Source organism: Delphinapterus leucas, chromosome 9, assembly GCF_059928025.1.
Source record: "Delphinapterus leucas isolate spDelLeu-1000000601 "Yukka" chromosome 9, BTC_Dleu_Yukka2, whole genome shotgun sequence".
Classification (NCBI taxonomy): domain Eukaryota; kingdom Metazoa; phylum Chordata; class Mammalia; order Artiodactyla; family Monodontidae; genus Delphinapterus; species Delphinapterus leucas.
Window position 1 is genome coordinate 79,739,868 of NC_143137.1, and position 23,815 is coordinate 79,763,682.

Below are 23,815 nucleotides of genomic sequence, written 5' to 3' on the forward strand. Positions count from 1 at the left end.
TAAGTCCACCTTGTTAGGAAATGGGTAGCAAAATTGGGGCTGCAGATCCAGTGCTGAACTAAAACACTCCCTTCCAAAGAGCGCAGTAGCAAGAAAAGAGTATATGTTGGTGGGTGGCTCTGAAAGAGTGGGTATTAGTTATACCTCTGCTGCTAGCCAGCTGTATGACTCTACACAAGTTAATTTTTCTGGGCCCACAGTTGTACAGAAAAGGGTTGAACACACGTCTTAAAAGTTCACACTATTGTAACATTTTAATATTCGACAATCTGGATCTTACTACAGTATCCTATCCGCAATTTCTCCAAATCTTTACTTTTGCATAGTCCCTTTAGGGAACAACACAGCGGTAAGCATTCAAAAACCTTACCTTCTTACTTATACTGTATCTAAGATTATAAAATAACTGTTCTGGCAAAATTCTAAATGAAAACGGCCAGTTTTATCTCCTTTGGGGAAATTTGTTCCAAAGGTGTCTGGCTTCTCTATTAATCTCCAGTTACCTGAAAACATTCCTAGAATCTTTTAAAGTTCTCCCTTTAAAAAAAAAAAAAAAAGGAAAAGAAAAAAAACTACAAATCCCATGAGTCAAAGATGGAATGGAAACAGACACCTCCCCTCAAACCCCCTTCCCGGTCCCCTTGAATGTAGTCCGCTAAAACTAGGGTTGAGGCATCCTGAAATATGCCTGAAAGAAACGTCGGCTGTTTTGTTCTGCTTTTTCGCTGTGCTCTCGCTGGGCTCCTTTAAGTCGGTGCTGAGAGTGAGGAAGGATACAGAGCGACGCAGGGTGGGATGGTGCGGGCGCAGGCATCACCTGTTCCAAGAGGGGCATGCGCACTGCGAGGGCGCCGGCGAGGAGGCGGGGCACGGTGGGAGGGGCAGACGGCGCCCGGCTGGCACCGCTCAGATCTGCTTTTCCCCGGCTTGGGGCGCTAAGGCGGCGTCGGGAGTTGTCTTCCGCAAAGGTTGCCTGGCGTTGTCCAACATGGAGGAGTCACTGGCCTCGGTCATCACCTGCAAGAGGGACTAATCTCCGCCTGGTGTTCAGGGACTTCGCCGCCTGCACGCCCGGCGGCAGCCCCCGTCTCCGGTTGCTCCTGCGGCCACGGGCTTCCCGGCGGGGAGGCAGCACAAGAAGGGAGCGCGGTGGCCCCGAGTTTCCCTAAGCCATGGGCAACGAGGCGAGCTTGGAAGGGGAAGGGCTCCCCGAAGGGCTGGCGGCGGCAGTAGCGGCTGCCGGAGAAGGGGCTGGCGGGTCGGGGAGCCCCTTGCACACCGTGACTCCGGCCGGCATGGAGGCGGATCTGAGCCAGCTGAGCGAAGAGGAGAGGAGACAGATCGCTGCTGTCATGTCAAGGGCGCAGGGGCTGCCCAAGGGAAGCATTCCTCCGGCCTCTGCGGAGCCGCCTTCCATGCACAGGCACGCACAGCATGATGTATATGTCCGGGCATATATGTACAGCTTCCCGTGCACATATGTGCCAGCCCGTATGTGCCAGCACGGCAGTACATATATGCCGCCTCCGTTCATTTTATTCTCCCTGATGGGGTGGTGGTAAAGAGAACATAAGCTTTCTGTTGGGCAGGATAAAAATGATGCCTTATAGAGTTTCTGATGGGATAGCCAAGGGTTGCATTCTTGGAACTGTGATTTTAGGTTGTGATTTCTGGCCTTTTGGAACCTTTTCTGTCTAGGGTGGCGTGGAGAGACGCCCTCCAGTGTTTTACTAATCTGGAAGTCTTCCATTAATACAAAACGGACGTGTTAGGAAATGGAGAGAGCTGGGTGTTTACCTGTTTCTGTTTAAACCTCCTCAGTCATTTCGGGGTCTTTCTCTCTGTGAATGATGTCTAAATATTTCTGTAACAATACCTTTAATTCCCCTGGAGGTGATTTGTCTTTCCTTCCCACCCTACCCCCCAGAGGAGAACAGGAGCTGTTTAGGTAGAAGGTATAGAATAAATACACCTTTTATATTCAATGAGAAACCCTAAAATATGTGTGGCATTAAACAGATGGTTTGGTCACAACAGTGCAGGTGCTGTACGTGTATTTATGAATTAGCATATGCTATTTTTTAAACCACCGCTCCTTTATATGGAATAGCGTCTTACAGTTTACGGAAGAACATGTGAATTTGTGTTACCTTCAAATGAGTTTCCAGTACATACTTTTAAAGACAAATAGCAACTTGGACAGGCAATTAAGAGCTAATCTATAGTAGTAACATATTCATTTTCCTCTCTAGCTCTCTGTATTCCTCCATCCCAATAAATTAGTTGTTTTCTAATTAGAGTACTAAGAGGGTATAATCACTGTGCCTGCCCTGCCTTTATTTGTTGTAAACAAACCCTTTAACTTTGCACCCTCGTAGCGTGTTCAGAGACAGGACATTCCTCTGTCCGTGGTCCTTAAACCACTCCTACTTTATGATAACCTAACAATTTTCATTAGAGATACTGGAAATATGAAAGATATGGATATAGGTGTAGGCTTTTATCCTGCACTTTATAAAATAAAAACACTTAGGAGCTATAATATAAGTATATACATATAATTTTGTCAGGTAACGAATACAGTAGAAATGTAAAATATTTTGTGGATAGTGGCAATGGCAATATGTTTCACATAAAATCTTAAATTTGTAAACTATATCAGGTAAAACCCTATTTTCTTGAAGGGGAACCAACACTACTAGTAAAGACTAGCTTTATTATATTGAATATATTTTTCTGTGTTTTTAAACTAGTAATATATTGGGCTATTTCTTTGGTATAAAGCCTTTCTTATCTATTCCCTTAAGAGTACAGTTTACGATATGTACTATTTTCTCTACTGTTTAAAACCTGACTTAGAAAAAATTTTGAATGTTCATATACTAGATTTTTCTAGGGTAATAACGAGGTATAGTACTTTTATTAACCTTTTAGAAATGTATGCCAACTCTTCTACAATTTTTCCTAAGAGGCACAAGCAACAGGTTTAGCATGCTGGTTACAAATACCAAGAAGAGTGTGAGCTTTGATTTCTACATTTCTTCCTTGTTTTCAGAGGGTGGCTAAAAAATATTATCTCAGCCTATGAAAGTGTGGTGTTCTGTTCAGTATTTGTATCAGTTAGCATACTTTTAAAGCTCTCTGTTGATGTTTTTGTTACGGTAGAATTCTTATCAATAGGTAGTCTGCGGCCTAAACAGTTATTGATGAAAGCTTCATTGAAATATATAAACGTGTCTGATTTTGGTAACCTGCTTATATTTTACTGAGAGATTTCTATAAATGTCTTTAAGTTTGGAAAGTTATTATCCCCATATGTGATAACCAAATAAACACATATTAATTTAAGTATATATAAGAAAGTATATCCAAATCATTTCAAGTTGTAGGAGATTATGTGGTGCGAATTAGGGTGGGCTTTGATTTTTATTTATTTTTTTAAAGAAATAAGGGTTGAGAGCCCAGAGACCTTATTAATTTTAACTGACTCTCAGCCATATGTGCCTAAGTTTCCTTGCTTCTAAATAAGGCAATAATACTTATCTTACTCATCTTGTAGAGCCGTAGTAAGGATTAATTAAAATTTGACAGGAACATTTTTGCTTGGATTTTAATTTGAAGGAACCCTATACATATAAAGAGTAGAGATATCAATATCAGCAGTGAATGGCACTGGCAGTGATGGCTGCAGACAAGTTGTATATTGAGTTATTCACTGTTGTGAGTTACTTTGATGTACCTATACTCTTTTACATATGGAGAAGTCAGTGCAATGTACTGGAAATCCTGCCTCCCCTTCCTGCCCACCAGGAGTTAGGATACCAGATTTCTGTGACTAACTAGTTTTATAACCTTGAATTAATTTCTTAGCCTGTTTAAGTCTTGGTATCCTCTGCAATATACAATGAACGGACATTCCTAAAGCTGCTTATATTTCTATTATAAAATTGTATGACTTAACGCTGTCAAGTGTCATTGCTTGTTGTGTTACATTTAAAAATATTTTAGTATTCCAACTGCTTTTATATTCTTAGTCTTGAATACATGTTTATCTCATTTGCTGCTGAAACATTTTTTTTCTGTTAACCTGTGAAAGAAAAATTCTAATCTGAGGATGACAATAGTAAAATGAAAAGGGAAGTTGTATAAGACTTGAGTAGTTAGAAACTAGAAGTTAGAGCTTACAAATGAAATGCTTCTGCATTTTCGATTCATTGTCGATCCAGGGAAATGCAATTTTATTATGTCTTCTACTCATTCTGTTTACACCTACGGATGTGTCATATGAGAAGAGCTTTACTGAAAAACACCTCTGATTAGTAGAATATTTAGTAACAATTCTGACTGAATCAGTTATTTTCTTTAGCATTCTTTTAGGCCTCCGCTGCTGGGTAGACACCTCCACAATTGTTTTTCTTCCTAGAGCAGCAAGCCAAAATGAATATGGAATGTTTCCATTTATATCTCACAAGACCTGTAGAAGAATTTAAAGTGAAAAGAATTCAAGAGACGTTAATCTAGAGGGAAACAAAAACCTGATATGTTCATTCATTTGTTCACTCACTGTTATTCATTCATTCATTGATTCATCAAACATTAATACTCATCTACTAGTTACCAGGTTTGGTTCTAGTGATGAAAAGATGAGTGAAACATATCTCTCCCTAGGAATTCATAGTCTAGTACAGAAGACACAGATTGCATTTTGGTCATTCTTCTTTTTAACACAACTGTCATACCACTCAGAAATTCATCAAAAGACATAGTTAGCTAAGACATCTTTATATTTTTGTTTGGTATTAAGCCTGTATCTTCTCTTAATGATTGTCTTTCTATTTTTCCCTCCCAGATCTCCATGTTTGACGTTTATTTACATAATTATAGCAACTAAAACTAAGTTTAAATTGTAGTCTTTATAGCTGTATGGGTATTTTCTCACAGGGCGATTCTATAATATAATAGAACTTAATATTCATAGGAAGTACATGCAGTTATAATTTCTAATTCAAGTAGCTTCCTTTAACTTTTGGTATTTATTGTTGTCACAAATATTTGGTATTCACAAAATTTATTTGTTTTGTACGTATGTTGGATTAAGTGAAATATCACAAAAACAGTGATTAAGTTTAATAGTATTTTCAAGAGAGCTCAGTTAAGAATAGGTTTTTTGGGTATTCGTTTAAATATAGACTTCTTTAATAAAATGCCTAAACGCTTATAGGATAGTTCCTAAGCATCTACCCCTCAAGGGAATGGTAAACTTTATTAATTGAATATGGAACATTTCTAGAATAATGTGATTATCTAAACAGTGGAGCTTTTTGAAAATAATCTATTTGGGGTTGTTTACTATGGTTCTTTTGCCTTCATACGGAAGGGAGCACATAATGAGGCCTATAAGGAAACATTCAAAATTATTTTCCCCAATGGAAATATGTAGCAGTGTGTTTTGAAAGATATCTTAGAACTGTTGGAATCAATTAGGATAATAATTTTAGTTCCTTATTTAAGTACAGGCTTCAGGGACATGGTAGTATCTAAAGTTTTTGTAACCTTTTTTCCTGGAGGAAATGGCCAGAACTAAGAATTGTATTTATTCACCTTTTATTAGAAAATCATTTTGTGGCATACATTGCCATTTATAGATTATTTTCTTCCTGACCCTTTGCTATTTAGAAGTAATACTTCTGTGTTTCTTCCTACTATGCCTTACATCTTGATCTGTACTCAAATTTCTGTATCATCAAATTTCTGTATCATGGTAGTTTAAAAACTTAATTCATAATAAGTACCAGATGACCTGAAATGAAAAAGTTATAGTCTGGTCCGTTAGCAGGTAAATTTTATTCCAACAAATTAAAACCTATAGAACTTTATTGTGATCATCTCATATTTTAAGTGCAACTGAATCACTCTGTTTATCTCTTTTTCTTTTAATTAAAAAGAAACCTTTTCCAAAATTAATGTTACATATATCAAACAAAGTACTTATAATTTGATTTATCCCATAATTCTAGTGCAGCATGTTCTTATTAGTTGCAATTTTATCAGTAAAAAATAGCTTGTTTAAAATTTAACGTACTTGGTAAAAGTGTATATGAGAAACAAGTATTTTAATTATTGAGCCATAGTCATTTAAAATTGATGTTTCCAAAACTATTTTAAAAATATCCATCTTGTGTATTTGTCTATGAGTTAGAAGAAATCTTGCAAATTAATTACTTGTTGCATTTTTAAGTCATTGTCAATAATAATGACTAATTAACAATGGTAATAGTAAGTGTTGTAGAAAACATTAAGAGATCATTATGTTTTTTCTTCCTTTGAGGAAGGTAACAGTACTTTTCAAAAGTGGGGTCACAACCAGATTGTTGCTATTTGTACATCAGGCTACGTATGTCTCAAGATGCTTTAAGCATCATATTGTTACATAGAGAGATCTCAGATTAAGAATGCTATTGGAAAAATAATTGAATGATACAACACTGTTCTTCCACAAGAAAGAATTCTTTCTCAGAATTTTCTAATTAAGGTAGGAATTCTTACTCTGTAAAGTTTAACAAGGACAATATTTGATAGATGTTACCTTTTTTGACAGATACTCTGTCAAAACTTGAATAGATGATCAGCTTTTTCAGAGTTCCTGAACAACCTCCTTTACCAGGTCCTGTGATGTCATGTTGTATGTCTTATGTAGCTAATATAAATTCTAATATTAAGTAAAAAACAAAACAAAAAACAGTTGCAGCAATCTCATTTAAAAATGAATATTTTCACTTCTTAGTGTGCTGGTATTTGGGAGGCTAACATTCCTTGACTATAACTTTTGGTTAAAAAGGATACATCCTGTGAGCATAAAAGTACTGGAACATGGCTTTGCATTGATCTGTTGAGTTAATATGTTTAAATGGGTTTGAAGTATGGCTAGATTCTATTAAGTAAATATAAATTATTTTTATTATAAATACTTTCTAACTAGATATCTTAATAGTTGATTACTTATAGTAGCAAGTATGGGTTTTTTTCCCCTTCCTCTTCACTTCCGTGTTGAAAATCTGTATCCATGTAAAGAAAGTAACAAAGACATTAAAAATTTTATGATTACTTATAGGATGCTGCAAAAATGGATTTTAGTTATATTTATGCATCATAATTTTGAAGATGCAAGAAAGTAATGGGTTTTAAATATTATTTTGAGTTGTGATAGTTTCCATTATTTTCACTTCTTTTTCTTTCATTCTTCTAGGAAACAAGAGTTGGATAGTAGTGAATCTCCAAAGCAGCCAGGAAAACCGCCGGACCCAGGGCGTCCAGTTCAGCCTGGTCTCAGTAAAAGTAGAACTACAGACACTCTGAGGTCAGAGCAGAAATTGCCTGGAAGGAGTCCTTCCACTATTAGCTTGAAAGAATCAAAATCCAGAACTGATTTTAAGGAAGAGCACAAGTCTAGTATGATGCCTGGCTTCCTCTCAGAGGTTAATCCTTTAAGTGCTGTCTCCTCTGTTGTAAATAAATTCAGTCCTTTTGATTTGATATCAGACCCTGATGCCTCCCAGGAAGAAGCCTCCAAGAAACAAAAAATATCTCAGAAGGAACAAGGAAAACCTGAAGGAATCACAAAGCCTCCATCACAGCAACAGTCACCCAAGCCAGTTCCTAAGCAGCCAGGACCTGTGAGGGCCCTGCTTCAGCAGGACGGTTCTCCCAAATCCGTATCTCCTCAGCAGCCAGAAAAAATTAAATCACAACCTCCAGAAACAGGAAAGCCAACTCAGGGCCTCACCCAGGCTCCTCAGACAGACCAGGCAAAATTGCCACTTCAAAGAGATGCAGCCAGGCCTCAGACTAAACAGACAGATACAGTAAGGGGAGAGTCAGTTAAACCCTCACTGCAAAGCCCATCCAAGCCACCTATTCACCAAGTAAGTCCTGGAAAGCCTCCAGCCCAGCAGCCTGGACCTGGAAAACTTTCCACACCACAGCCTGGGCCTGCAAAGCCCTCAGCTCAGCAGCCAGGGCCAACGAAGGCCCTAGCTCAACAGCCAGGGACCCCAAAGACCCCGGCCCAGCCACCAGGAACAGCAAAGCCTGCAGCTCAGCAGCCTGGGCCAAAGTCTCCAGCTCAGCCTCCTGGGCCTGCAAAGTCTCCAGCTCAGCCTCCTGGGCCTGCAAAGACTCCAGCTCAGCCTCCTGGGCCTGCAAAGACTCCAGCTCAGCCTCCTGGGCCTGCAAAGACTCCAGCTCAGCCTCCTGGGCCTGCAAAGACTCCAGCTCAGCCTCCTGGGCCTGCAAAGACTCCAGCTCAGCCTCCTGGGCCTGCAAAGACTCCAGCTCAGCCTCCTGGGCCTGCAAAGACTCCAGCTCAGCCTCCTGGGCCTGCAAAGACTGCAGCTCAGCAGGTTGGGCCAGCGAAACCTCAGGTCCAGCAGCCTGGGCCAGGCAAGACTCCAGCTCAACAGCCTGGCCCAATGAAGCCTCCTCCTCAGCAGCCTGGCCCAGCAAAGCCCCCTCCTCAACAATCTACAAAACCAGTAAGCCAAACAGGGAAACCTCTGCAGCCACAAACTTTTCCATCTGCAGCACAGACTCCAGTACAAGGCCTCCCCAAAACCATCTGTCCTCTTTGCAATACCACTGAACTTCTGTTGAATGTTCCAGAAAAGGCCAATTTTAACACATGCACTGAGTGTCAAACCACTGTTTGTAGCCTCTGTGGTTTTAACCCCAATCCTCATTTAACCGAGGTAAGTGCATTTTTTCGTTATGTTCGTGCTCTTAAACCATATCATCATCTTACACAATGGTGCTTAGTTTACTGCTGTTAACGGTAGGATGGCACTGTTTTTCTCTGGTTCTTTTCTTCTTTCCCTCCTTCCTTCCTACTTTCCTCTTTTTCTTCTCTGCCAAATGTAAATTAGAGTTTTTCAACATTTTCTCCAATAATATTTCTCCAAAATATTGCTACAATTTCTGATAAATTTGGCACATAAAGGAAGTATGAATTGATTGATAGATGCTGAGCCTTTGCTCATTGCATTCTATGGGTAAAATCCACACTATTATTACATTATATTAATTTTTACATCAGCTTTTAAATTCATGCTCCTACCTACCATGATACTCTTGATACGATATTCTTAAATGGGATCCTATTTATGCTGCGAAAAAAAGTGGACAGTGTTTTCAGATTCTAAATACAATTTTGATACGAAATTGAATACGTTCTTTCAAACTGCACATCCCCTTTTCCTGCCAGTGATTTTGCTATACACTGTGAGAGCATGCTTCCCTCATTAGTTGAGAGTCATTCATAACAGCGTAAGTCACTTCAAAGAAATGAAGTCATTAGAACAGGTTCAACTTTATGGGTGTCTTCTTAGACGGATCACAGTTTATAACTCCAAGTCTTTGGGTAAGCCTTCCTGGCAGACTGAATCATGAAGGGGCCAGTTGTGACACACATGAGTTCAAGGTTGTTTACTCTGGTTCAGGATAGAAAAGTTATTCTCAGCAGGTCAGTTACTGTCAACTGAGTGCTTAAAGTCCCTGAATAAAATAGCATTTTAATAGGTAGAGGTTTGGGGACGTTCAGGGGAAGGGACAGAAAACATAAAGCTGCAGAACTTAGAAATTCTCTGGAGTTAAGAAATAATACAGTGAAGATGGTATAATAATATAAAATAAGTGAGAATAAAAGGGCTTAGGGTTTGAAAGAATACATTTTTAAAAGAAATGCAGTAGCCCCTACCCGATGAGAAGGCACAGAAACCACTGAGTCCATCTAGAGAACAGCTGTTAGTGGGCTGTGTGTGCATTATGTGCACATAATGCACAAGAAGGAATGAAGGCAGCAGGCAATGAAGGATTATGTCATTTAAATATCTGCGAGAGAGGAGACTTGTGTACCCTTGTTATAAGTGCAATCTATGTTCTGATAAAAACAACAGTGATAATTATTGGTAGCTGTTACGTTAGTTGGGATACTTACTGTGATGAAAGTTGAAAATGATGTCCATTTAAAATATGTCAACCTCTGGTTTTCCGCTAAGGTATCTTTTACTCTTTTTACCAAAAGTCATATTGAGTACTTTAAATTTTTAGATAAGCCATACTTCAGTGATAAAATTGCAATTAATAAGAACATTTAAGTTATGGAGGAAATCAGATTATAAATAGTTGGTTTATATATTTGTAGCTTTTTTCCATATCTTAAACTTTTTTTCCACATTCTTTTTTTATCTTTTAATTTTTTTTATTGAACTATAGTTGAGGTATAAAATATGTTACAAGTGTACAATAGTGATTCACAATTTTTAACGGTTATATTCTATTTATAGTTATTGTAAAATATTTGCTGTATTCCCCATGTTGTGCAATATATCCTTGTGGCATATTTTATACATAATAGTTTTGTACCTCTTAATCCCTTACCCACATGCTGCCCCTTTCCCCTTTTTTCTCCCCACTGGTAACCACTAGCTTGTTCTCTACATCTGTGTGTCTGCTTCTTTTTTGTTGTAGCCCCTAGTTTCTTGTAGTTTTTAGATTCCATGTATAAGTGATATCATATAGTATTTGTCTTTCTCTGTCTGACTTATTTCACTTAGCATAGTGCCCTCCAAGTCCATCCATGTTGTTGCAAATGGCAAAATTTCATTCTTTCTTACAGCTGAGTAATATTCCATATTGTGTGTGTGTATATATATGTGTGTGTGTGTACATATATATAAAAATTCTGATAAAGATGTGTTTCTGTTTATAGTATACCATCTTGATAGGAATGTGTAGTAATAATGACTTCAAACAGTAGATGATCTTTTTATAAAATGTTTGTCATGTTTTTGTGGCAATTTATAAGGCAGAAACCTGTAGTTGGACCTTCAAGCCACATATATTATTTGAGTACCTACAATGTGGAAGACATTTTACTACACGTTTGGTAGGCTATAAAGATAAGTAAAACATAATGCTGATCTTAACATGATCCAAATGTACTAGCTTAGATCATACACACACAAGGAAATATGTGGTCAAATGATAAAAGCTGTGACAGACATGAGCAAACATTATGAACTTCCAAGTAGGAAGTGCCATTTCCAGTGGGTGAGATAAGGAAAGCTTCATGGAGAAAATGGCATTTATGCTAGGTATATAGTGATGGATATTATTTCAACAGATAAAGAACATGAAAGGGGGTAATGATTTAGCCTAAGACCTAGAGCCAGAATAATACAGGGTATATTTAGGGAATCAGGCATAAATCTAGGTTGCCTGAAGTGGTGGCGAAGAAATGCTCAATGAGATTGGAGAAAAGTTTAAGTCAGATTTAGGTCTTCCACATTTAGTCGGTAGCAGTGAGCATTCTCCTTTATGAAACTTACCTTGTTTAATGTAGTCATACCTTCAATCCTTCATTCATTTTACAAATGTGTATCAAATGCCAGGTTGCGAAGCACCATCAAGTACTTTGATAGAATCAAGTATGTGTTAGATATGGAGTCTTCCTTCTACCAGAAAACTGGGGAAATAAAAGTTGTAAATAAGAAAGGAAAAAATAGATATATATGAAAAGTAACTTTGTATAGGTCTTTACAGTTCACATAGTTCCTTCTTATTTGTTTTATCAGAATTAAATTTCCAAATAATTCTATGGTCATGTATTCTGTTTTCTCTTATGGGAGAAAATTGGTGTTCAAGTGGTTACTATGTTAGGATCATCCTGATAGTAAATAACCAGAACCCAAACTAAATCTTCTGATTCCAAATCCATTTACTCGTGGTAAGAAGAGAGAAAGTGCTATGAGATCAAACAAAGAAGTCATCACTATCTTTGGGGGGTATGACAGCTATCTTCATGGAAATAGAGTATTTGAGCTGGGAATGTGAAGAATGATAAGAATTTGGACACACTTGACAGGAGTTGGGAATGTGGGGGCGGCAGTTAGAGGGTCTCAATGGCTAAAAAAAAAGCATCCCCGTTATTGAGGAGATGAGCTTGGGCAAGTCATTTACACTTTCTGTAACAGTGATACCATATAAACAATGGAAATAACATGTTCTCTGTTAAACACATTGGGTTTTTAGGAGGATTAGCTGAACATTTGTATGAGAAGGTATTTTTCAATATATGAAGTTCTTTTGAAGTTGTAATATGATGTCATAGATAATCTTAATATTTTAAACAGAGTTGACTTTGACAGCTTATTCCCAAATTGTTTTCTACATAGATACAATATCATAAGTTGTTGGGTTCTGAGATAGCAATCAAGAGCCATTTGATCTACAGTATTAATTGTAACATTTCATTTAAATTCTCATTTTTTTCCCTATAAGGAAAAATGTAATCTTATGGGTCAAATTGTCCAAAAATACTCAGATTGAGTAAACAGTTTTACCATGCAGGACAGCGCCAGAGACTAGACATTCTATACTACTTTAATTTACATGAATTTATTATTTTCAAGTTTGAGTTATATGTAAGTTATTCTCTATATTATTACTTTTACAGCCTATTGGGTAAAAATAAAATAAAAATAAAATCCTGGTCTCTTGTATCTCTCCTTGAAAAGATCAGGAGAATTTCTCTGATATATTTTTGTCACCAAAGCAGAATTATGACTATATTTGCTTTGAACATCCTGGCTCTTAAATGACTACTAGATCTGAGGAGAAGGACTGGAGAGGTGTCAACACCCAGACACAAGCTTTAGGAAAGGGGACTTTTACTTCCTTAACTAAATTGGCCAGCTCTCTCCCACCTCTGCCCACCTGACACACATATACACACACGTACACATACATATACAAACAAACACACTCATACCTTAGATAACTCAAATATTTGTGTGAAGGGGATGATGTTTAAGTGTCCTCTCTGGTAGTTGTCAAGATGTGTGCTGTTCAGATAAACCTTAAGAATCCACTGTCTCCAAGCCTAGACTTTATAGCTGTATCTCTTCTTGCTAAGAGGAGTTTATAGTTGTATCTCTTCTTGCTAGTACGTTAATGGAGTTAATCTCAGCAATACAGGTTCACTCTTTGGGTTTGCGTTCTGACACAGAAACTGAACATTTGCTTTACAGTTAGTAACTACAGTGTTTCTTGTTGTTGTTGATTTACTTTATCTCTTTTGATATCTAGGCTGGGACCAGGTAGGTTTAAGGAGAGGTTGAAAGACTTATTCCTAATGTGTGATAATTCTCCTGGTTCTTAGGAAATTTTGTAATATATGAAATGACTTGTCATTTTTTAGACTGTTAATAATGAACTAAATGTTAGTGATAAAAGTGGGTTTAAGGTGGGTGGTTTTTTTTCCTCATATTATTTCGATCATGATGGCCCATATATTAATCTTGGCTGAAGCCAGATGTTTTATTTAACAAAAACATGGCCATCTCTCAGGAGCTAAAAAATAAAAATGAAAAACAAACACACTTAGACTTCCATATACACTCTCGCAACTTTTTAAAGAACAAACAAAAAATGACTGAAATTTTTTAGGTTGGCAAAATGACTTAACTGGCCACCTCTTTTAGGTGGATCAGCCTGCTACTTCTAGTAGGAGAAACTGAGGGGGAAAAATCTGTTAAGAAAAGTAGAGATATGCCAAATGTTAGGAGGCTGGAATTTGTGGAGAAAGAAAGCCAGTAAGACATTCCTGATGATGGAGTAGCAGAAAGAACTTTTAGAAAAAGGAATATTCTCTTTTTAGTTGCTTGCTGTTTTAGCACAAAGGTGATTTGTCACCCCAAATTCTAAGCAGAGACAGCAACACGGTCCTTTTTAAAAAGGAGGACTGAGCACACATGCGTTCACCTCCTCTCTAGAGGTCCCAGTTTAAAAAGATTGAAAGTATAGTAGTTCTGTATACCTCAGTTAAAAAATAAATGAATAAGTAAAAACAATAATAAAAAGTACTCATTAAAAAAAAGTGTAGTAGTTCGAAAAAATGGGAAAGACCACCAATAACATAAATTGGCAGGTTGAAGAATTCCTAGAAGATAGAAAGTAGATGGAAAAGTGGTGACAGAAACAGAGCTAAAGAAACCACTGTCAGGTGGCTTCCTTATGGAGCCTCGGTGAAGCTCTGAGCTTAGCGCCCACAAATACAGACAGCAACAGTGGGTCGTAGGTAGTGATCAAGTAATAAATTACAGAACTACAGGAGGAACAAACAGGACAAGTGGACTCTTTCCTAATCTCTGGTGGAAGACAGCAGGTAGAAGAGGCTTTATTTTCTTCTGCTTAGGCTAAAGCCAAAGAATTCTCCAAATGAAGGGATGAACTGCCTGAGGAAGGGCCCTCATGAGAAAAGTAGGGCTTTCGAAAGAAAATGAGAAGAAGTAATGCTCCTCTCCCACAACAGAGTGATTTAAAGGAGGAAACAAACAAAACACTTAAGGAGTCAAATTTACTAAATCTGTTACCCTCCTAGTAAAGCTGTCCTTACTTTGGACACTGACCCTCTGCCATCCTACTTCCTCTTATTCAAAGAAGAGGACTAATGGGGAAGCAGAACTGTCAAGAAATACAGAAAAACCTCTGTTGATTACCCATTCTAAATAATGGAGACATTCACTGTAAATGAATGGTTTGAAGAGAGTCACTTGACATTTTAGCAATAATATCACATGAAGGACATGGATAAACTAGTGAAAGACAAAACAAAACACCTGACCTCACAGGAAGGAGTCCATTCAGGAAATATAAAGAACTTATAAAATTCTTATTATTCCTGAGAAATACTTAAGAGAGGGTATTTCATCAATAATTAGTACACTCAAATTTCAGTGGGCTGATTGAGGGTAAAAATGGGCCTGGTTGATGTTCTGGAAAAGCAAGACCCAGAATTTTCCCAGCTTGTAGAGCAAATTATCCAGCTATTTAACTGAGCACCTACTATGTTTCAGGCACTTTTCTGGACTGTGCTAGTTGTAAAAGTGAACAAAGTAGCCAAAAATTCTTCCCTCGTGCGACATGTATTCTAGTAAGAGTGGCAAATAAATAAAACGTATAGTATGACAGATGGTAATAAGTGTTATGGAGAAAAATGAAGTAGAAGGTTATAGCACAGACCAAGGGAGGGTTGATGATGTGGTGGTAGGGTCCTCTCACTCCCTCTAATTGGGGGATTGGAGTCTGGGAGTTGAGGGATGACTCAGGAATCTGGAATTTTTAGTGGTGACTAAAGGTCTAATTTGTATAGTTCTGAGGCTGGGAGCTCGGGGGGGGTTAAGAAAGGAAAGAGTGGGACTGTACCCAGGAATGTGCACAATTCTGTGATGCCTCTCTTTACTCCTTCCTGTGGTGATGTGGAGGCTGGGGAATGAGCATTTTACTCCAGCATAGGGAGCTCTTTCTAAACTCTTGTCCATGGAGTTGTAGACATTTTGAGGGTGTGGTCATCTGAAATTCTGGGGCTCCCTTGGGACTCTGGGAGTTCTGAGGCTTTAAGAGAAATATTAAAAACCATGGAAATTATATCTAAGAGCTCTAATAGGAGTTCCAGAAAGAAATGAATCAAGGCTATGGAGTCAGGCTCTAGAAGAAAGAAAATGTAAGCCTTCAGATTTTGATCCACCAATGGATCAAGCAAGATTAGTAAAACATCTGATAGATACATCCTGGTGAAATAATCTGATTTCCAAGGGTAAGGAGAAAAGTTGGAAGACTTCCACAGAGAAAAAAATTAGCATCTACAAAAAGATGAGAAATCAGGCAGGTGTCAACACAGAAGACAGCCGAGAGGGACCAATTTCTTTAAATTTGTAGAGATGGTGATTAGATGAATCCTCTATCCAGGCAGGAGATCAAGAGGGAGTGTGAGGGCAGCTTAAGAATTTTTTTTTCACACTTAAGGGTGCATAAAAATCATTGGCACTCTATAAGTGTATGTATATATGTATAAATGTGTATGTAGGTGTATGTATGTATATATCACAATCACTGTAGGAGTTCCTCTGTTAAAATGGAAAATGAAAAGAGTGGGATGGAGTAGCTGATTATGCCCCAGAAATGAAGAAAACTAAAAAAGACATTAAGTCATTTTTTTCCAAAATGTGATTGCATAATAGTAGTGGAATGTGAGATAATATTAGATGGTACACAAATCAAACTGAAAAAGTTATACATCATTTAACTGTGTGTTAAAATATTTAATTAATACATCAAATATAATTTCTTGGATATTGCTTAAGACAACCCTAAAACAGATGATAATATAAGGTTGTTTTTTGAAAAAATGTTGCTTTTATAGAAGGTGAAAATACATAGTATCTTAAATTTATAAATCAAAACTTATTATTTGATGTTATAATGGCAGCCACTAGAAAAAGTCACAGTAAAAGTTAACACTGATTGATTCTGAAGATGCAAGCTTGGTGCCTGAGAGAGAGGCTTTTACTTTTAATGTCAAACCTTTTTGTGCTATTTTTTTTTTTTTTTTGCGGTACACGGGCCTCTCACTGTTGTGGCCTCTCCCGTTGCGGAGCACAGGCTCCGGATGCGCAGGCTCAGCGGCCATGGCTCATGGGCCCAGCTGCTCTGCGGCATGTGGGATCTTCCCGGACCGGGGCACGAACCTGTGTCCCCTGCGTCGGCAGGCGGACCGTCAACCACTGCGCCACCAGGGAAGCCCTTTGTGCTACTTTTTTAACCTTGGAAATTCGTTTTTTTTTTTTTTTTTTTTGCTTGTTTGTTTTTTTTAAATTTTCCTTTGCTTTATTATTATTATTATTTTTTAAACATCTTTATTGGAGTATAATTGCTTTACAATGGTGTGTTAGTTTCTGCTGTATAACAAAATGAATCAGCCATACGTATACATATATCCCCATATCTCTTCCCTCTTGCGTCTCCCTCCCACCCTCCCTATCCCACCTGTCGAGGTGGTCACAAAGCACTGAGCTGATCTCCCTGTGCTATGCAGCTGCTTCCCACTAGCTGTCTGTTTTACATTTGGTAGTGTATATATGTCCATGTCACTCTCGCACTTCGTCCCAGCTTACCGTTGCCCCTCCCCGTGTCCTCAAGTCCATTCTCTACATCTGCGTCATTATTCCTCTTCTGCCCCTAGGTTCATCAGAACCATTTTTTTTTTTTTTTTTTAGATTCCGTATATATGTGTTAGCATACGGTATTTGGAAATTCATCTTATAATTAACACTTGAGTAATTTAAAAAATTCTCATTCATCACATGACTGATTAAACAATTTATATGATATGAAGGAATGGGTAAATTAGAGTCTCGATTTTCACATCTTTAGCTTTGGCATTCTACTTGGTGAAATGTCAGGAATTTTTGGTTCTAGATAACAGTAATGATTTGAAATGCCTTATGCCTGTAATGCCAGATTTGGTCAGTTTTTTCATTTGTTCTTTGCTTGTCACAGGCATGTATACTTTAACTGGCACAATTTTAAATGAACCCAGTAAAGAGAAATAAAGTCCCTTGATTCTAAACATAAAGTTTTTAGAAGACAAAGAATATTCTGGGTTTGTTTTGTTTGTTTTGTTATTCTCTAATAATCCTTAGGTATCCTTCATAGTATTTAAAACAAAAATACCGAGTATAACAAAATTTATTTAAAATAATTTTCTCATGAATTTAGAGGACTAGAAATAATCATTTAAAAATCCTTATTACTTAAATGTGTTCACGAATGCCATGTTTGTTTAGCTTTCATTTTCCATGAGGTCTAGTTTGCAGCATTTTCCTCATTACTTGGATGTTGCACCTATAAAATAAATATGTATTCCTCATGCTCTACCCATAAGTTTAATCATTAGAACCAAAGCTTTTTTCCACTTTCAGCTTTTAAATAACTAGATGTTTCAGGTGTCTTTCTGCATATCCAGCTTTTTGTAATGTCTACTAAGTGTTGCTACATATTATTGCAGCTAGTATGATGATCTGTATAGCTTAGTAAGAACAGATGTTCTGCTGTGAAAGCAGATACCCACAACTAACAGAATCATTTATTGGATCAGTAAACTTAATACAGTGATGGGTTAACTTGCTCATTGTTCACATCCCTGGAGAAATCACACATACCTAACACTCGCCGCTGTTCCATATTTTAATTAGCTTAGGTGAAACTGGGCTCTTACTTACAAACATTTCAAAAGTACTACATTGAAGGCAAAGATGTAAATAATCTATTAGAAGTTTATATATCTTCCTTAAAGTAATGACAATATCGAAAGCATCAGTAAGGCATATAAAGATCTGGGTTGTAGTCCTAGCTCTGCCCTTTACACATAAATACTCTTGCTGATATTCCTCTGAATTCAATCAACAGTAGTTCTAGTTACCTTTGATAAAGAAGCAGTAACTTCACTATAGACAATGTTTCTTGCCTGTCTTCTTACTTTACTCTTACTGTAATTTGGTCAGGTCATTTTAACTTTTCTGAGTATTTATTTTTCTAATTTGTGAGACTTGTCATATACTAAAAATTACATTTGGCAGTATAAGTGGAAGTGCTTTGAAATTGACAGGAATAAATATTTGTATTTGTTATTAATCTGTATAAAAATTCTAGTAAGTAGGGATGTTGCCATCATTGTTAACTCCGTTTGTCACTGGGAAACCGAGGGTAAGAATTTGCAAGGTCACAGAATTACTTAGCAATGAATCTCATACAAGAAGCTAGATCTAAATTTAGCAACATTTTTAAATAGGAGAGCACATTGATTTTAAACCAGCCATTTCTAGATTACAGAAAGTGTGTGTGTGTGTGTGTGTGAGAGAGAGAGAGAGAGAGAAAGAGAGAGAGAGAGAGAATTTTACATATTCTTAAAGTTATAAGAAATCAACCTTCTTGAGACTCACAGACATAGAGAACATGCTTATGATTACCGAAAGGGAAAGGTGGGGAGAGGGATAAATTGAGAATTGGGGGTTAACAGGTGCACACTACTATATATAAAATAGATAAACAACAAGGATCTACTGTATAGCACAGGGAACTGTATTTAATATCTTGTAATAACCTATAATGGAAAAGAATCTGAAAAAGAATATATATATGTGTGTATACATATATATCTAATATGTATCTATATCAGTATATCTCAGTCAGTTTGCTGAACACCTGAAACTAACAACATTGTAAATCAACTATACTTCAATTAAAAAAAAAGAAATTAACCTTCTTGGCAGGAGTTTATTTTTGAAATTTAGTGTAAAAAATTGAGGTGTAAGAGCACTGACTTTATACCTTTCTACTCACTCTTGCTCAAACCAAAGCCTTATTTATATTGCTGAGCTCTTTTTTGTTCTTTAGAAAGCCATGAGCTCCTACGATGAGCCAGCCACTCTGTTAGATTTTGAAAATAGACATAATGAAGTTGATAACTTTGCTCACTGTTAAGAATAGAACTCAGAGTTTAGAGGGAGAGTCAATAATTTAGCAAATGCAGATGGAGTCTTGTTTGTAAAATAGAAAATAATAAACACCATATAGATGAGATACATTCTTACGTGAATATAAAACAATAAACTACCTTTCCATTCTTTTCTTCTATCTAATCAAAAATAAAAATTTTTAAATCAGTTGGCAAAACAAATATGACATTTCTATCATTTATTCAGGAAAATCAAACTTCAGTAGAATTCATCAAACAAATCTTCAGATCAGATTTCTACTTAGGTAAAAGAATTCAAAGAAGTCAGTGGCAGGCTTCATCATGTGAACATGTAACTATAATTGTATTTGTCGGGAAAAATTTTAATATGTAGATCTGTGTGTTTTTTAACTTGAAAGAGGAAGGATTTAAAAAAATGGTCAGAAGGAAATCAATGGTAATGAAAAATGTGGCTAGGATTTGTGGAAAAAAAGGTGAAAATAATGTAAAGCTGATTAAGTGTAATTTTAAAGTCAGATTTTCCTTAAATACATTCTTGAAAATGCACATACATAAAACTATTTAAGATTTGAGTAAATTATAGGGGGCTCCCATTCACAGAAAGCTGAAAGAGGCTAAAATCCCTTATGAAACTGTATTTTTACACAAGGTCCGTGTAGTGGGAGCACAGTCTTAACCAATGGACTGCCAGGGAAGTCCCTCATATATGTATTTTTAAAAGCACTTCTTTCCTTTCCAAGTTAACATACAAATGATTATCTTAATTCCAATTACTATCTGATCAAATTAAAGATATTTAAATTTCAGCATATATAATGAGTTCACAAAGTTTATGAGCCCTTTGAGTCTTTTCACTAATGTAATTTTTTTCACTTTTAAGTGAAATAATAGGACAATCAATAAGTTGTTTAAATAATTGCACGAACATTGCCTAATTGAAACTATTGGATCGCAGGCTACAAAATTGTGTGGTAGGTAGCTCAAGGCGTGTTAATCATTTGAGATATAAAAGTTTTAATTCACCATGTGAGAGGCAGTCAGAAGTGTTAATATATATGTAAGTTCAGTTTACTGATTTGGGGTCTTCTGTGTTGCTGTAGTAAAATACAAATAATATTTTCATGTCTTTGTACTGTAATTATTTTGTAAATTGATTAAAGTGGCATTTTTTTTGGTTGGACTGCACTGACACATACTCAGATATGCTTTTATCATTTGACCCTATTTTGTGAAGATTTAACAAATGTTATTTCTAGCCTTTGGTGAACATTACTATGCTTTATGAAGAAAAAATGCAGATTTAGGTTACATTTCACAAAGTTTTTTAATGGTTTCTGAATTATGCAGCAGAAATCGTAATCCACAGTTTCGGAAGGTATCCATTCAAATTCTGGATGGATTGTCATAAATAAAACAGTTTCATCAAGTCGCTGAGCATGTCATCACAGTTCTGAGGAATGCTAGTGTCTAGTTTTTATCCAAAATAAATTGTGCATTAATATGCATAAAGATGTCAACTGCAGTGAGCCATCTGCAGCCAAACTGCTGTCAGCTAGTAGCTGCCTTTGTGGAGGAGGTCATGTGGGTTGGGCATTCCTTGAATAGCAGAAAGCAAAATCTGTTATCAAACTTTAGCTTGGGTTTCTCTTTATAATATTATATGTTATTATCTGATATATATTATTTAATTATATTCTCTATGGCATTCAAAATAATATGAATAAAAATAATACATAGATAACGTAGAGATAATTTGACGAGAAGTAGGAAACAAGTTTAGAATAATTCATCAATAAATAATATCTACAATTTACTTGGTATCTAATACAGAGGTAAGAGTAATCATAAGAAGTGGTTGCTCTTTTTAAGAGTCCATGTGAGGATAGGAAAAGAGAGGAAATAATTGGAAAAAATATATAAAGCAGTATCTATTTGAGTCTAAATGCTGTGCTTCAAACGATAGTAGGAATAGTTGAGAAGGGGCAGATCTTAATGGAGAATGGAATAGTTAAGTGGTAAAGGAGAGGGGTCATCGTGTAAAGCCTAGGAAGCATTTAGGTAAATGGAAGAGGAGTACAAATTGGATTTCGAATCGTGACTCAGGTAAGAGAGAATCAGAACACTGCCTTGATGGAGTAAATGGTACATTTAGATACCGTGGTTTGCAGAAAAGTTTAGTTGTGATGCATCAAGAAGTAAGAACCCAACAGATTTTAGTACAAGGGCAGGGTGATTGTATGATTGAAGAAAATGTATTCAGTAGCTAATGTGAATGGTATGAACACCAGCAAATATAAATTCCTAATATTGTGTTTGTTCTTTAGATGGCCCATTATGCCTCCTACTATGCTGTGTTGTTGAGCAGAGATTCCATTATAAATCTTATGTAGATTTGGCGTTTAAAATGTCCAATTTGGAGCACATTGAAGGGTGGATGTTAGTCATAATGCCTTCTGGACACTTTTGTTTTGAGAAGCTTCCATTATCTTTTGAAGCGAATAGATTAAGAACAGTTCCAAGCAGGAATATACTTTAATTCTGGAACCCCAATGTTTGCCAACTCATCTTATTTGTTAGATGTATTGAGTTAATTATCTTGAATTATCATTACAGACATACTCTTAAAAATCAGAATCTAATTTTTCAGTGCTTTTTTGATAGTGGCACCAATAATTGAAACTCTGTGTGGAATTTACAATTAAACTTTCAAGTGGTACCCTTTGAAACATTTAGTAAGACATTTATGATTATCCAGCAAAAGCCTTAGCCAGTGAAGTTGTATTACTATATTTCACAAGACTCAGCTCTGATACATAACATAAAAGGGAGCCGGGGGAGTTGGATTAAACAGGGAGCTGTGTTAGTAATTATAAGCAGGTCCACATTAGAATACACAGTGACCTCAGAATGAGCAGAAATCCTGGCTGACTGCTCTCTTACCCCCATTTATATAGCATATTGTCAGAAGACTGAATGAACAATTTTATGCCTTTTTTTTGCTTCTTTCTATAGAGCTAATTGGATTAGAGTAGCTCATTAAACACTTGTGTCTCCAGATCATGAATTCCATTTATTCATTTGCTGTAAGTAAGACTATAGGTGGGGGAAGGAAAAGATGACTATTTTTCCTTATTTGTTATATAAAATCTAGAATTTATGAATAGTTAAGGCATGACATATTTATCTAACACAGATTCTTTCATTTTACTGCTTGTATGTTGAAGGTAAGCTTTAACATTGCACAGAGACTTAAAATTTTACTGATAAGACCAAAAGCGTCCGAAGAAGTGGGGAGGGGGGGAGTTGAGGGGGGAATTGCAGGAAGAAAGGAGAAAAGCACTCATCGAGGGCCAGATCAGGAACCGTGGCTTTGGAAATACTGATACAGTGGTAGGCTCCCCTGGTATTGTTTCTTGAATTTCTCCCATTGCTTATCAAATGGATGTGGATGATTAGAGGAACGGGTGCTACTCGTGTCAGGGCACCTGGGAAGTTGTTTATGAAATATTGGTGAAAGGCTTCTTCTGAATTAGGCTTGGCCTTGGCTATTGTCTGACTTCTTTGGCATAGGTAATAAGGGATAAGGACTAAAGTCCTCTAAGATCCACATTCATAGGTATAGTGAAATGAAGACCCAATCATGCAGAACTAGGAGAACCAGCTGTGTTATAGATATGGATACCAAATGGAACGGGCAGCAGGTGTCTGAGGCAATGATGGTAGTAAATTCAGGTTCATCTCTGTTCATAGTTGGAGATAAACATTTAATTTTAGAAGTTAAACAAGACAGTAATTGTCTCCAAGCAGTGAAAATATGTATGGTTAGCAGGTGGGGTAAGTATGGGGTGTTACTTCAGTTCGAATCAAAATGAGGATGTATGATCCATGAGCAAAAGTATAGTATAGGGAGAATGGCTTGCAACCAGAAAATGAAGGTAGAAGCCTGTCATTTAGGCAAGGTAAACAGTGGCGATTAACAGAGTACACACAGAAATGTTGTAGCTTGAAGAGCATAAACATTTTAAATTAGTTTATTTAATTGAAACCAGCTCAAAAAATATTCGTGAACATAAGGGTCAGACGGTACCAGGAAGTCTTTATCATTTGTTGCTTACAGTCTTTTGGGAATTATAGCCCTGGAGGTAGCAGAATTATGTCAGACTATACCAGGAAGTCTTTATCATTTGTTGCTTACAGTCTTTTGGGAAATACAGCCCTGGAGGTAGCAGAATTATGTAAGTGCTAACATGAGAACAGGAGCAAAATTATATATTTTGAATTTCTTGCAAAAATTAACTTTATTTCACAGTTATTGGAGAGGCGTTGAGGTTTGAAGAGAAGTAGAGTCAACCCCTTCTGTGGTGGTTTGTTTTAAACAGGTTATATTTGGTGGAGGTATGAAGTATTTGAGAAATGACAAGGGCCAAATGAGGGACAGTGGCTTTG

The 23,815-nt window shown here is 36.8% G+C and overlaps 1 protein-coding gene across 1 annotated transcript in view; it reads left to right on the forward strand.

Annotated features, from left to right (window-relative positions):
- Positions 1–756: 756 nt before the first annotated feature.
- PCLO (piccolo presynaptic cytomatrix protein) overlaps positions 757–23,815 on the forward strand; it is a 366,748-nt gene continuing 343,689 nt past the window's right edge. Inside the window, exons 1-2 of the mRNA XM_089917758.1 lie at positions 757–1,423; positions 7,247–8,744. Coding sequence (XP_089773884.1) covers positions 1,173–1,423; positions 7,247–8,744 — 1,749 coding nt within the window. The 5' untranslated portion in view covers positions 757–1,172. The remainder of the gene's footprint in view (positions 1,424–7,246; positions 8,745–23,815) is intronic.